Source organism: Musca domestica, unplaced genomic scaffold, assembly GCF_030504385.1.
Source record: "Musca domestica strain aabys unplaced genomic scaffold, Musca_domestica.polishedcontigs.V.1.1 1032, whole genome shotgun sequence".
In the NCBI taxonomy this organism is placed as follows: Eukaryota; Metazoa; Arthropoda; class Insecta; order Diptera; family Muscidae; genus Musca; species Musca domestica.
Window position 1 is genome coordinate 29,304 of NW_026712119.1, and position 16,488 is coordinate 45,791.

A 16,488-nucleotide genomic window follows, 5' to 3' on the forward strand; every position below is an offset into this window, starting at 1 on the left:
TCAAAATACCGAATATCGGGAGGTACTGTTATATGGGGACTATACTAAAACGTGGACCGATATAAGTCATTTTCAATACCCACCATCCTAGACACAATACAAATTATTCTGCTAAATTTTGGCACTCTACGTCAAACAATATTTAGACACGTTACAAACGGAATGACAAAGTTAATATACCCTCCTTTCCAAGGTGGAGGGTATAAAAATCTATCGAATTTGCGCTGATATTACATATATGGTGAGCAATAACCTTAAAATAGAATGAAGATGTTTATCGAAGGATCATAAAAATCTAAACTGATAAAGGTACATATGGGAGCTATATTCAAATCTAAACCGATCTTGACAAAATTTTAGGCACTTATTTCTGAGCTCTATCTGGTATATTGTACAAAAGATCATTTCTATTGAGTGTCGGATGTCGGATGAAACATACATATGGGAGCTATAGCTCTATCTTAACCGATTTACACCAAATTTGATGACTTGCTTCTAAACTGGATTCGGTCGGATATGGAAAAAATCAGGTTATTTGGACTGATATTGGGTGCACAATTAACCCAAAATCGGTTGAAGATATATATGGTAACTATATTTAAATTTGAACCTATTCTCACCGATGGGGAGGATGGGAGAGGTTCCCGAAGGAATGGACTGATTTCTACCATCTTTGTAACAGATCTTGAATGTAAGTCTGAATGTAATCGGATGCTAATTTCGCGTATTATGAGCTTCATGTTAATTCAAAATTTAGTCCCTTTGTGGGGGATGTACAAGAAGAAGTGAACCGATATATTCCATTTTCACAGCAGATCTTGTGTTAGTAGAAATATTGGGATGAGTGTAATTTGAAGACAATCGGACTTGGACTTTGGATTTTATTAGAGTTATAATTATTCAAAATCTTGACCCTATGTGGGTGAGGTATCCATTTTCGCACCTAACCCGGCACTGATGCAAATATTAGGATTTACTAAGTTGGAGCAGGATCGGAATATCGTTTCTCTTTTTTTGCAGTAAAATATATATATATATTTTTTGAAAATTTCGACCTTTTGTGTGGGAGCTACCAGAAGGAGAGGGCCGATATTGCCAATATCCGAACTAGATCTACTGTTGATAATAATATTACGATGTGGCAAGTTTGGACCAAATCGGATAATCCAAATGTCCTGAAATGGATTTGGCCCAAAGAGACCTAGGGTCTAAAACCATTATTTCGATGAGGCACGTTTGGGCCGTATCAAATGGCCATATGGCTGTAGTATAAAAAATGTTGTGCTGGAAGAATTAAAAAAATACATTTCAATCAACTTTTTTTTTTGTCGATAAACAGTTTTATTTTAACACGCAAACATCAAATTATGAATTAAAGCATTTAGATTTTACGTAATTCGCTCAAATTCAATCATGATTCATATAATTTATTATTTTTTAATTTGCATTGCTTTTGATTCATATTTTTTCATGTCGTCTATATTCCAAACCATGGTACGATTGTTAATTGGTTTGCGGGGCTTTATTAAATAACGTAGATGATTCTTATCCAATGCATTGTCCTAAAAAAGGAATATTAAAAAATATATTCAAAATGGACAAATAATTTTATTAAAAATACCTGATTAATTGTTGCACTCATTCCATCATCCTCGGCGGATAATTTTTCTGGTTGTCGGGGTAGATTTAAATCGAAAAATATTTTCACAAATATAAAGTAAAAACATTCGGCTATGCAAATCACGCTGAAGCCAACCATTAAACTCATGATGCCACCAGTTTGAGCTATCAAGAAATTTTCAAATTATTTACATTCTCCACAACAGAAAAATATTTTAAAAACCACAAATACACATATAGTCTCCAGACGTGGCATTCAAAAAAAAAAAAATAAATAAATAAATAAATAAGTAATAATAAAATAATTATTGTAAGTTACAACACAAAACCTTCAAGGGAAACAAAATTGTACAATTAATCTTAAAATATTAAAAAATAATAAAATTATAACTTCTGAAAACAGCAGACGGTAGATCCAGATCAAAACTTGAATAACAATTTAAATATCTTCAACTTACACATAAACTCCGTCAATCCTGTGTACGGTGCTTTGGTATAGCCACGAATATTATTGAATTTATAGAAAAATGTTACCATTGCCAAATCCTCATTCATTTCCTCCAGCGTGCGATTGTGAAAAAACTTATCCGGCAAATAGTAATCATGTCGCGAAAATGACGATGAAAACATATCCGGCGAATGGGTTATTTCATGACAACCAGCTAGACAATTACTTTTGCATTCACCCACACTCGAGACCATAAAGAGACGTTCACATCGTGCCACACAATCCATGTCCTTGAGAAAGCAAAGAGTGGCATTTGGATATATTAGAGGTAAATAGTAGGGTAAACAGCCGCATATTGAATAGACCAACTCAGCATCACATTCCGATACACAATTTTGGCGTGTATAGAATTTGAAGTAGCGTAGCGTTTTTTCATTGCTATAATAACACTGCCTATCCTTGGGCGCCACCTGACGCAGTGTAGCGGATGGTTCGTTTATTTTTGTTGTGATGCGTACAACTGTCTGTTTGCCAATGGTTATGGGTAGGCCTGATTCTCGAATGAAGGGGAAATCGACGGGATTGTGCAGCATCATCTGGTTGTGAAAGGTTTCAAAATTTAAGGGTTTTAGGGAAAACGCAAATAGTTCTCAAAAATTATTAAAAAAAAGGTAAAGACAGTAAAAATTTAAAAACAAGGACAGAAAAATATTGAAATAATATTTATATAAAAAATATGTTTGGGAAATACTAAAACTGTATCAAAAAAAAAAAAAAAAAACTTTCGTCGTAATAAGGCAACATTTTCAAAAATAAAGTTTTTATTCCAAGAAACTTCTAAATTGAAAAAAACACACACACACAAATGGAATTGCTATTTATTTACGCATTAAAAATAATGATCTTGAAACAATATTTTTGCATTTTATATATAAAATATAAATAGAACTATTTTTAACTTGTTGTAAATCTTGAAGGCATAAATGAAATAAAACGCGTTTAATGTGTTATTACCATCACAAAAAAAATAAATAAATAAATAAATAAAAAATTAAAAAAAATACTGAAAAAATATTTTTGAACACAATTAGAAAAAAAAAATAATTTCAACGTCTTGGAGATTTTGAAAAAAAAAAAAATTAAATACATATTTTCGAAAATTTTTCACAAATATTTAAAAAAAGGAAGCAAATGCTATAACTATAATATCTGCAGATATGGAACCGTTTTGACCCGAATGAAAATTCCCTTAAGAAACATTCCCATATCTACTACATAATAAAAACAAATGTTGAACCGAATTGCTCCTCATCATAGATCTAGAATCAATATTTTCCAAAAACATACGTCTGGCTTTTCACAGCTATTTTGGATGCACCTTCCAAGTTTAATTTTGGAATTTTTTCCACTTCACCAGCCAAATATTATCCAATGGTCATTAAAAATACTAGTCTTCAGCGCTGTCCTAAACTCCAACCTCATAAAAAAATCCATGAATTTAGGTCCTTTATTGAGAACTGTAGGATTTTAGGTGCATTTCAATCCCTAAATACTTTTCAAACATCTTCCAAAGCAATAGGCTTCTATTCTGTTCCTAATCCTACCCCATGTTAAATTTCGTGAATATCGGTCGATAATTGGGACCTGTATATAATAATTCCAATATATAGTGTTATAAGGTGAAAAAAATGTTACAAATCTCATGCGATAGTAAATATGACAAACAAGTGAAAAAGCGGTAAGTTCGGGCGGGTCGTGAATAAGCTGTAAGTTTGCACCGGAATGGTGGAGGGTATTCACACTCCACCATTTTGGAGGAATTTAAAAATCTTAAAAATACGTTGAAAAATACTGCTAAAATCATAAAAATATCGAATACAAAGACCTGGACCAGCAAACATTATTTTTGAAAACAATTAGAAACAATTATAGTCTGGGAAATTTTAAAAACAAAAAAAAATACTAATATATATCTTTGGGAAATTTTCAAAAATAATTTAAAAAACATTCAATAAATAAATAAAATTAAACTAATATTATGAAGTCTTAAATAAAAAATAAATAAACATAAAATTATGTTTAAATATTTATTTCTCTGACCTACCTTGAAACCCGCACCATTCGTTGATGAACAGTAATAATTTTTCACATCTGCATTGAGAATCACCGTTAAACCCTTCGATGCTCCAGCACCTTTTTGATAAAAAAGTATTTTTTATTTCATTTTACTAATGCATACTTTTCGCATTTTTTTTGTGTAGATTTTTTTACCTGGCGTTTTCCTGGGATAGAACCTCTTTGGTAGATATTCTTGACCATAGCCATTCTCGAAGGTCCATTTGACTGGCAAAGTTGTTCGACCATTCGTTGCAGTAAAATCACGTATGAATCTGTATCTAAGGAAAGGAGGAACTTATGTTCAGGGCAAATTGCAAATTAAATTGAGAAAGAAAATCACAAGTCTTTCTTTCACAAAAGTCTTTAAAATCTTACCGAGGAAGAAATTAGTAAAATCATTGGCCAATGGACCCACATAAAATTTTTCTGTTCAGAGCTATTTCCACGTCTCCATAAATCCTAGAAGCCAACACTGACCTAGAAGCCAACATTGACCTAAATATCAAATTTCACAATTTCAAGTCTCTCCCTTAACCCAATATCAAATTTCGTATTATTTAGTACATATATCCAAAACAATCCATATCTCTTCATCCTAGATACCAGCAGTAATCCCGAACTAGTACCATTTAGTACTCTTCGAACAATTATAGAAGACTTTTACAATATCACCACCAGATACCAACAAAGACCTCAATATCAAATTACAATACACACTTCCAAAAAATTGTCGATATCTCAATACCAGATACCAACAATTACGTAAATATTAAACTTCAGAAATTTATCTCTATATTTATCTATATTTAGCACTTTTTGTACAATTAAAACCTCTAAATCTAAAACATAGATACATGGAGCAATCGAAATATTAAATTTCTAATTGTTTTCTTTATCCCTTAATATCGGCATTTAAGTTAAATGAAAATTTTAAGATTTCAAAATTGATTTTTTCTCTATATATTTTTTTCTCTATATGCCCATCATCAGTTGGTTCAATTAATACTTACTTGGCTTTGAATAAATAGTAAGGATGTAATTGATTGAAAACACAGCACAGGCCCTCGTCCAGTAGAATTTCACGGAACAAATCGGTACACGTTTCTTGAACTTCACCGAACTTACAATAGACGATCATATCTTCACAAGATTGGGCATTCTAAAATTAATTAAAAAACAAGTAAAAATGCAGCTAAGTTCAGCCGAGCCGAACTTTTAATAGCCTCCACCATTTGTAAGGAATTGGAAAAACTTTAAAACAAGTTAAAAAGTATCAGTCGGTTTTGCCGACAGATGTATACCTCCTCAGCCAATGTAGGTTATTTATATATATTTTGTTACGTTTATTTAAATTGTTGACCATCTATAGAGTAGATTCCGAAGGAATGGGCTAATTTTGAGATACCAGAAGTATTCCATTTTCATACTGCATCTAATACGGATAAAAATGTTGGTATCGCCAAATATTCAAAAAAATGTATATCCAATTTTATGCGAAATCATAAATTCCACATTCACCTCAGGTTTCTGGTTGAGAGAAATACCGCCGACTCGTTTTGCAACTTATGACAGATTAAAAAACGCTAAAGGATATATATCATCTACGCAGATATATATCATCTTCACAACAGATCTTGTGTTAGCAAAAATGTTTGTATATGTGCAATTTGAAGAGAATTGGATGCTCATTTCGGATTTAATAATCGTTTTTGTTCTTCAAAACTTTAACCCTTTGTGGGGGAGGCACCAGAAGAAATGGTCCAATCTCTACCATCTTTATAGCAGATATTGTGTTGATAGAAATGTTGAGAAGCGCCATAGTCTGAATGGAATCGGATTTGAATTTCGCGTTTTATGACCTTCATGGATATTCAAAATTTAGACCCTTTGTGGGGGAGGTACCAGAAGGAGTGGACCGTTATATCCTATCTTCATAGCAGATCTTGTGTTAATAGAAATAATATGATATGTGAAATATGAAGAGCCCGGATGTTTATTTCGGATTATATGATCGTTATGGTTTTTCAAAACTTTGACCCTTTGTGTGGGTGGTACCAGAAGGAGTAGGCCGATATGTTCCATCTTCACACCAAATCATCAAAATACTGAATATATATGGGGCTATAAAAAAACGGACGGACAGATAGACAAACAGGCAGACGGGCAAACAGACCGACGGACAGCACTAAATCGACTTAGAATTTTACAATGATTAAGAATATATAAACTCTGTTGGGTCTGACATAAGTATGTCGAGGAGTTACAAACGGAATGACAAAGTTAATATACCCTCCATAGAATGGTGGAAGGTATAAAAATATATATTTAACACCAAAATCATAACCATCATATTTTCAAAATACTTACATCGACAATAAAGTTGGGAAGTGTATCCTTTTCTGAACGTGGAGTAAAATTTTGAAATTGCGTATAGTTATGATCTTTAAAACATATTTTTTGTAAAAATGCATAGTCCGGCGAATCTCTGGAAAATATTAAATGTATTTGCTCGAGGTAAGTGCAATTCAGCAAAAAAATACTTATTTCAAATTAGGTTACTTTATCATAACTCAGGTCATGTGACTCGAAATAAGTAGCTATTTTTTAGAGGATTAAAAGTATTTTATATGAGTGCTTATTTATCGTTTTTTGGTGACTTTGGTGAAAATAACTACTTATTTCGAGTGGCATATCCTTGATAAAAAAAATGCATTGATAATCTAATTTGTAATGAGCATTTTTTCCAAAAATATCTAATAGAAAATAACTTACTTTGGAAAATGTTCAACTTTGCTACGCAGTACCTGATTCATATTGCAAATAGTTACGGTTGGAAAGGGTAGACTGGCAATGGCCGTTGGTTTGGAACTTAAGCTGATGATGACCGGGGTATGTTGCCATTTATTTAGAAAATAAATGGCCATGTAGAGGCCACTTATAAAGCAAATCAAAAATGATATCAAATAATACATTCTGAAAAAACACACACCATATTTAGATTTAATGAAACTTATTTCACATCGAACTATACCTCTCCCAAACACACCGATGCGAATCACTAACATATTTCAAACCATTCAATGCTGTCTCCAAAAGAAATCGCTGCGAATTGGTCTTTAAATACACATGAATTGGTAATTTTTCAATTGTTTTTCTTTTTTCATTTTCTTTCAATATTTTGCTGGAATTTTCCATATCACTGTGAACTGTTCTGTCAATCACTTAACTGAATTGATTGAAATAACCGATATCTTATTTATTCAATGACCTTATATTTATATGAGGTCCTTGTAATAGTTAAGTTTTATTAATTAATACCAGTAAATTGTTGTGAGTAGAGTTTAATTAAATATTAACACCAAAACATTTGTATAATCAATTACCATATGAACAATTGATATCGTAATTATGTTAAGAAAAATGTTAGTGGACATACATTATGCAACATAATTACATACTTTGGAAAGTCTGTCTGGACTTAAGAAAACATATTATTACTGTCTGCTAAGATTAATTAAAACACCATTCCATAATTACCAAAAAATGGAGTGTAGTCGACACGGCGTCAAGTTCTTCCATAACTAGTCGTTTATTCGTCTACCATTAAATGTTTGAAAATGAGGAGTTTGCGGAGGCTAATTCAAGAGTGACTATTTGAATCTCATGAGGAAGCTTCGTAATTAGGTTAGATGGTTTAAACAAAGGATATGTGCGAAGATTTTGTAAAGGGGTTATGTCTTTTTATACCCTACAACACTATGTGTTGGGGGTATTATAAGTTTAATTGGACCAAAAATTATGTAACACCATGAAATATTGGTTTCCCACATAGGAAAGTATATATGGGTCTTCCTATCTCGCCGAGCTTAGTCGATCTAGCTATATATGTCCGTCCGTCTGTCCATGTTAATTTGTAATCACTCTACAGGTCGCAATAATGGCCCGATCTTCACGAAATTTAGAATGGAGGTGGGGCTAGGGTCAGAATAGAATAGATGATCGCATAATATTTAGGGGTTGAAATGGACCAAAAACTGAAAAAAAAAAATCCTGATTTTGCAGTTGCTCTACAGGTCGCAATTATAGAGCAATCAGAGCGGAAGCTAGCATGGGGCTAGAGCTTAGGACTGGGCAGAAACCTTCCAATTTTGATGGTCATCGGGTAATATTTAGTGGGTGAAATAGACCATAGCATTTGTGTTAAATAAAAGTCAAATTTTCCACTAAACCGCGAATATTTTTAATCCCGGCGAAATCAAAAATAGACGAACAGATCAATTCTGACCGTTACGTAGATGCCGATAGTATATATATCGGATATATATATAGCGAAATATATACAATGTGTATATACAAAGGAATGGGAAGTTAGCCAGAATGCTTATATCTCAAGAAGGGCTAGACGGATTTTGACAAATTTTGTCAATTCAGAATGTCCTCTTGGCATAAAAGAAGCAAGTCTAAAAAAATCACATAAAAAGGTATCAAATAAAAGTTTTTATAGGGAATTTGTGAGTCTTAAATCATACCATCTATGATTATAGTTATAATTTAAAGTCCAATGGAACCAATATATGAGAGGAATATCCTTCTCTAAATCTATTTCTACTAAATTTGCCGAGGCATTTGTGCCTTTTCAATTCGGGTTTGTATTTCCCATTTGGTGCACAATTAACTTGAAATCGGATAAAGATATATATGAGAGCTATATCCAAATCTGAACCGATCTCGATAAAATTTGGGAAAGGTATATCTGAGTTGCATTTGATATATTATTTATGCAAAATTTCATCTGAATCGGGCAATAAATGCGACCTGCACTTTGTTTACAAAAATACATGGACAGACGGACGGACATGCATAAATCCACTCAGAATGTGATTCTATGCAGATCATCAAAAGGAAATGTGGCTCTTTCTCGCTTCCTTCTCTATGTTAGAAACAAATGCACAAATACATAATACCCTGACCACAGTGTGATGTAGGGTATAAATCGGAATGGCAAATACATAGTATAATATTCTCTTATTTTTTTTTGTGTAGAATAAAAATGCTTATATTTTTGTACTCACCTTTTGAATGCCAGACACAAATTAATGGATCAACCTGAAAATAAAAAAATAATAACACAATTAACAATTTTTTTATAATTAATGTAAATTGTTAAATAAAAAATGTTCTAGTGTAAGGAAGTTTCTATAAAATGCTCTGTTTGGTAGAAGCAAACGATAAAGATCCATAGGTCCTTACGTTGAAGGTGACCAATTCGAAAAAAATTGATTGACATTTCTTTCATTCAATAAAATTTAAAAATTATCGCGTTTGTATTCGTTAATTTTTTTTTATTTCACCCTGTACATGGACAGAGTTCTGTGAAGATCCTCAAAAATAAATATGGGCCTATCTCGTTTCCTTCTCCATGTTACAAACAAATGCACAAAGACATAATATCCTTATCACGATGTGGTGTAGGGTATAAATATTTTCCAATCACCCTACCATAACCTGAGAAAGAAATAATTTTTATTTTATTTCGAAACTATTTAATAAATTTTAAATTTTTCTAAGCGGTGATTCTGTTGTCATTATTATTTTACCACAAGTGTATGGGTTGCTTTGCTTTTAAATAGTCTCGAATATATTATACTACGTTTTAAAACAACACTGCATCATTTAATACAACTGAGCATATTTACGCTCTCTCAATGAAAATTACACTGATCTACCCCTCCCAAACTGTGTTTCCCCTTTTCAACAAAACTAGAAAACAATAAGCTTTCATTCTCTCATTGTACTCAATTTTATCCAACAAACACGAAAAGTTCATTCATTATTTTTATGAGACCACAACAACTAACACTGGGTGCCAGACAGCCAGCCAGCTGCTTCGACACGCTTTTAGTTATTCGTAGTTCGTCGTTGTGGACGTTTTACCCAGCAGACAGTGGTCCGTTGAAATATTACAACACGCAATTGTTTTTGATTCGTGTGTGTGTGCCTTTAATAGCCGGTAAATAAAAAAACAAGAAACAACAAAAGATAAAAACAACGAATAAACAAAGCACAAAGGAAAGCCAGTAATAGACCGTCCGACCGACCAATAAATGTTCGACGGCAATATCAGAAAATAAAGAAGAAAAAAAAATAAGAAACGAAAACATATTTGTGCATACATACGATTTGAGAAAAGAAGAAAAAAAAAAAACAATTATTGCCTACGTAGTATATTTTTGAAATTCGAAGAAGAAATTTCAAGTGAAATAAATAGCCAAACTCAGAAGATTTCTAAGGAATTCCAGTGATCATTGAAGTCCAAGACAATTTCACAAGTGCCACCACCACAGTATCAGATACGGTGGGTTCCTCTTTTGACAGCTATTTGTTGATATTTAATGCATTCAGTGAACGCCCTTTTGTCTACGGAGAAATGTTTGTCTTTGCTTCTTTTTTTTGTGACATTTAATTGCTAAAGTTTATGTCATAAACAGGTTTTGAAATTTTGTGTGTGTGTCTAGGTATTCCATTTGTTTACTTCACGCATAAATTATGAAATCAAATGTTTTTGTCTAACTTTAAATTAATGTACAAACATATTATACGAATATTCAAGTTGTGGTCTAATTGTGTGAATCAGTCGAGATTTCATGACGTGGTACAGTGTATTTTTTATAAGTTGGTCTTAATTGGAGAATTTATCACATAAACTGGAATATCGAAAATGTTCTAGATCGAGTTTTGGATTTATGGTGATTTATATTTGTCTCTCCATAATATTTGAAATTAAAAAATTAGATTCCAAACCCGATTTCATTCATAATAAAAATGGAAGATTCTGAATTTTGTACGGAATTTTTGTGGAATCGTAGTAACTAAGAAAAAATAATTAAACAAGTAAGCAAAGGCTATAGTCGTGCAGGGCCGACCATGTGATACCCTACAACACTAAAATATGTTCGAAGCCCCCTTATATCCACATCCATTTTGAAAGATTTGGTTTTTGAAATAATGTCAAAGAGCCCCGCCCAGAGGTTGCCCTTGGTTTTTTGATCCGGAGAATTTGGACAATATTTACGCACTCCGTAGTGTTGTTAAGTAATCAAAACAATTTCACACGAAGGTTGTGGTCCATTTTACAGTCATCCAAAATGCTAGAGTTCTCCCCTGTTTTTATCTCTCTTCTGATGCGAAATTCCGTGTCGATTAGTTTTCAATTGTGGCCCATACAGCGACTACAAAATTAGAGAAAATTTTTTGTCCATTTGCACCTATAAATGTACATCTTAAGAACAATAGGCTTTAATTCTGACCCTAACCCATAATTGCGATATAAATATAATACCTTCAAAACTTAATGTTGGGGGGTGTACAAATTTAGAAAATTTACAATTCAAAATTGTAAGTCAAATTGAAATAATCGCATGCGATAAAAAATATGACAAGAATTAAAAAAAAAATGGAACAAAAAATATTCACTTTTTTATTGGTATATTTTTCCGCGATTTTGTTAGATTTTATCGTTTTCTGGCAAAAGACAATTCCGAATTGATGGGAATTGTGAAAATCGGCTCAGTGGTTTTTGATTTATAAGCAGAATAAATAAGATCAATTCTTTTACATATATATTGTACCTATTTTTCTACATATCCGATTTCTTGGCTTTTAGCATCACTGTAATGGTCAGAAGTGATCTTTTAATATATTTGTGATTTGGCTGGGGTTGAAAATATTCGCGGTTTAGTGGGTTTACCCGCTAATTATTGTCCGATTGGCGCTTAAACTTCATAATTGTGGCCTATAGAGCAACTGCAAAATCAGGAATTTTTTCTGTTTTTGGTCCATTTCAACCCCTAAATGTCGTGCGATCATCTCCAAAAACAATAGGGTTCTATTCTGACCATAACCCCACCTCCATTTTCAATTTCGTGAGGATCGGTTCATAATTGAGACCTGTAGCTTGATTACAAATTAACATGGACAGACGGACGAACGGACGGACGGACATACATAACTAGATCGACTCAGCTCGGCGAGCTAGGAAGATCCATATATACTTTCCTATGTGGGAAAGGTGTTACATAATTTTTGGCCCAGGTGTGTTACGAGGTGTTACATAATTGTTGGCCCAATCAAACTTATAATTCCCCCAACACATAGTGTTGTAGGGTATAAAAAGTTAAATTAGGACGGGGACGATCTCTATAATACCCTCCACCATTTGGAACGAATTTGATAATTCTCAAAAAATAAAATCTGTTAAAATTTCTGTTATAATCTTAAAAATACCGAATATACCCGTTATATTAGGGTGTCTCTGCGACGACGTAGACCTGCATAGGAAACTTTTGTCATAAGCCATTACAATATTCAAATGCGAAACTTGAAAAGAAAAATCGGTGAATGATGTAGCTAAAAAAATCAAAATACCAATAAAAAATCGGGAGGTGTGGTTATATGGGGGCTATACGAAGGCGTGGACCTCCTTTACGAACTTCAAATACCAAATGTGAAGCTCTTCCGGTGAATAATGTCGCTAAAATCATCAAAATACCGAATATGGACCTGTCATAGGCTGTAGTATCCGTGACGAACTTCAAATACTTAATTTAAAACATTTTCGTTGAATAATCTCGCTTAAATCACCAAAATTCCCAAAAGTAGGGAGGTACCACTATTTGGGAGCTATACCAAAACGTGGACCTACATTGCCCTTTTTCAATAGCAAATTCAATGTCCTGCGGACATAATATACATTTGAGTCTATCAATCTACTTCATTTCGTTCAGAAGCTGATTTCCACAGACGGATAGACCGACGGATATCACTTAGTCGACATAAAATTTCATGCTGATAAAGAATATGTATACTTTGTATTTTTTTTGTATATTTCGAGGTGTTACAAACGGAATGATAAACTTAATATTCCCTCTATACTATGGCGGAGGCTTTACACATAAAAGAACAGATGTTGAAGGCTTAACTTAACTTTAGTAAAAACTCTCGGTTTTTATTTAATTTTTTTCCAGAGGCTGGTATATCTGCACCTTTATTCCGGGAAAGCATTTTTTTCTTGGGGGCGGACCCGAAAGTCCGGCACCAAACAGGACCAAATTTGTAAAAACTTTGAATCACATAGCTGGGTTTGGACATATTTCAAGCCTGACCAGCTACGCGAACCAAAATTATTATAATATACCGGTCTTCTGCCGGTACTTAAGATTTTTCCCTCTGGGGAACTAGAATTTTTGGAACAACTCTAGATAAACTCTCGGATTTTTTTGTTTTTGAAATTCTTTCCGGAGGTTGATATTTGCATCCTGATCCAGGGGAAATATTTTTTTTTTTTGGGAGGGACCCGGTTTTTTGATCCATTGGTCCGGATCAAAAACCCAGGTCAGACCCCGACCTACTAAACAGATAGAGACAATATAGGTATCATTTGAAATATAGGTATATAGGTCCGTCTCCTTTTAGAAAAAAATGTAGTTCGCGTAGCCGGTGTTGGACATACCCAGAGGTATATATATCAAGCCCCAGCCGAAGGCCGTCTACCCAAAACAACATTTAATTTAGAAAAAAATATATTCCATATTGGTTTTGTGGGTCCGGGACTTTCGGGTCAAATATCCGGGAATCCGTCACCAAAAAAAATCTGGGAGTTTTTATTAAACTAGAGTTAAGTCCAGTATTTTGTATTCCTCCACCATACATAGTGTGGAGTGTGTATTAAGATCGTTATTCCGTTTGTAACCCGTCTAAATAATAATTGTAGACCTAACCTAACCTATATTCTCGATCGGGGTAAAATTCTAAGACGAGTTAGCCCTGTTCGTCCGTCTGTTGTAATCACGTTAGAGCATATACTTTGTACATATCAGTATTTTGTCTGCAGGCAGGTCAAGTTCAAAGTTGGGCTACATGGGTCCACGATATCGTATAAGCCTCATATATAACAGTACCTCCCGATATTCTGTATTTTGATGATTTTTCCATTTTTCAATGGAACTCCGAAAATCCACACAAGAATTTCCTTTTGAGTACTTTACCCTCTTGAAGAGGATTTTTTTTATAGGTCCACCACATCGTATAGCCTCCATATAACGATACCTCCAGATATTCCATATTTTGATGATTTTAGCGACATTATTCATTGGAATTTTTTAAAATTTCGTATTGGAAGTCAGTAATGGGTACTACAACCCATGACGGAAAATTCTCTATGCAGCCACGTCTTCATATAGCCCACATACAAAAGCGCTTCCCTTTATTCGGTATTTTGACATTTTTGAGCGGAAATGATTCAAATTTCGTATTTGAAGTTTGTAATTGGTACTACGGCCTTTGACAAAAATTTCGTATGCATGTCTTTGTATAGCCCCATATAGCGGTATTTATTTAAAGGGTATTTTCCAACGATAATTGGTACTATAACAAAAAATTGCGTTTGTCAGGTCCACGTCTTCGTATAGCCCAAATATATCGACAACTCCCACATATATATTCGGTATTTTGATGATCTCACGGAAATTAACAACCGGAATTGTTTCAAATTTCGAATTTGATATTCTTAATGGGAACTACAGCCTTTCAAAAAAAAAAAAGACTTCGTATACCGGTCTTTGTATAGCTACATTTAACGGCATTCAACCGATTTTCGGTATTTTGATTATTTTAGCGACATTGTTCAACGGAATTGTTTCAAAATCGTATTTGAAGGTCCTAATGGGTACTACAGCCACTGACACAAAAATTTTCGTATGCAGGTCTTTGTATAGCCCCATATAACGGTATTTATTTAAACGGTATTTTCCAACGATAATTGGTACTATGACAAAAAATTGCGTATTCAAGACCACGTCTTCGTATAGCCTCCATATAAGGACACCTACCGATATTCGGTAGTTTGATAATTTCAGGGAAATTATTAACCGGACTTGTTTCAAATTTCGTATTTGAAGTTCGTAATTGGTACTACGGCATTTGAAAAAAAAAAAAACTTTATATACCGGTCTTTGTATAGCCACGCCATTCAACCAATTTTCGGTATTTTGATAATTTTAGCGACATTGTTCAACGGAATTATTTCAAAATCGTATTTGAAGGTCCTAATGGGTACTACAGCCTTTGATACAAACATTTCGTCTGCAGGTCTTTGCATAATTTCATATAAAGGAATTCATTTAAAAAGTTATTTTCCGCCGATTTTTTTTTTAATTTTCAAGTTCCTTTTAAGTGGTGTATTTTTCTCTTGTTTACCTTATTAATTGAAATATACGCTCCGGTGACATAGGTTGAACATTGATTTTAAATTTATCAGGAAGGAAAGCTAAAGATTTTATTTGTTGAAGAATTCTTACAAATAGTTTTTTCATCCACAAATTACGATTGTGAAACACTTGGTAAGAGCCCGAACTATTTATAAAATTTCAAAATTCAATTCATTTCATTTCAAAATTTTCGAAAAATGATGGTACACATTTCCAAAATCTCCGCTACATTATAATTTCAAAAACCAATTGAGATCTCAAACTTAAATTTCAGAATTGTATTACTATCCCTTCAATCAAGACCAAATTTAGTACTATTTAGTGCTTTTCGAAAAATTAGGGTACACATTTCCCAAACTACCCCCACATCACAATTGCAGATACCAAGCCCTTAAATCAAATTTCAGTATTTTATCTCTATCTCTTCAACCAATACCAAATTTAGTACCACTCAGTACTTCTCGAACAATTATAGTGGTCATTACAAAACCACAACAACAGACACCAACAGTGACATGTATATCAAATTTCAGGGTTGCAGCTCTAAATTTCAGATTTTTAACATCATCCGTTCACCCTAAAGCAAATTGTTCCAAATTTAGTACAGTTCGCACACTTATTACACATTTCCTAAACCACCTCCATATCTTAAATTCGGATGCTAACAGAGACCTCAATATCAATTTTGAGAATTCCAACCCTATTCCTTTACCCAATACGAAAAGTAGTATTATTTAGTACTTTCCCTACATTTACATATTCTTTCCAAAACCACCTTCATATATCGAATCTCCAACTTTAGGGATATCAATAAAAAAAAAGGAATATTTATTAATAAAACTTAGGTCTAATTGGGTTTAATAAAACCCAAATGAAAGAAATCTACCTGGGCCAATGATATCAATAATCTCCAAATGTTAAGTTTTTAGCTCCATCCGTTCACATAAAACAAAATGGTACCATTTTAGAACTTAACGCTACCTCAAAGTTCGAATTTACTAAAATTTCCTTTTGGTACATCTGTCCAGCACTCAATCA

At 33.2% G+C, this 16,488-nt stretch overlaps 2 protein-coding genes across 7 annotated transcripts in view; one reads left to right on the forward strand and one right to left on the reverse strand.

Annotated features, from left to right (window-relative positions):
• The window catches only part of LOC131804876 (annexin B11), a 47,379-nt gene that overhangs the window by 11,863 nt on the left and 19,028 nt on the right, over window positions 1-16,488 (forward strand). For 2 of the 6 annotated variants that reach the window (XM_059128128.1, XM_059128140.1), the window contains exon 1: window positions 10,039-10,196. The exons of 2 other annotated variants lie outside the window; for them this stretch is intronic. The gene's annotated coding sequence lies outside the window, so the exon portion shown is untranslated. Of the gene's footprint in view, window positions 1-10,036; window positions 10,542-16,488 lie in introns of those variants that run through there. 2 more of the 6 variants (XM_059128131.1, XM_059128143.1) reach the window with 2 other exon arrangements.
• On the reverse strand, window positions 1,431-7,597 carry LOC101893246 (pickpocket protein 28-like). The gene is made up of 9 exons (XM_059128152.1): window positions 7,218-7,597; window positions 6,959-7,159; window positions 6,554-6,671; window positions 5,197-5,345; window positions 4,340-4,464; window positions 4,173-4,261; window positions 2,079-2,664; window positions 1,622-1,785; window positions 1,431-1,562 (listed from the first exon to the last, which is right to left on the reverse strand). The coding sequence occupies exons 1-9, from the start codon at window positions 7,379-7,381 to the stop codon at window positions 1,431-1,433; spliced, it is 1,728 nt and encodes a 575-aa protein (XP_058984135.1). The 5' UTR covers window positions 7,382-7,597.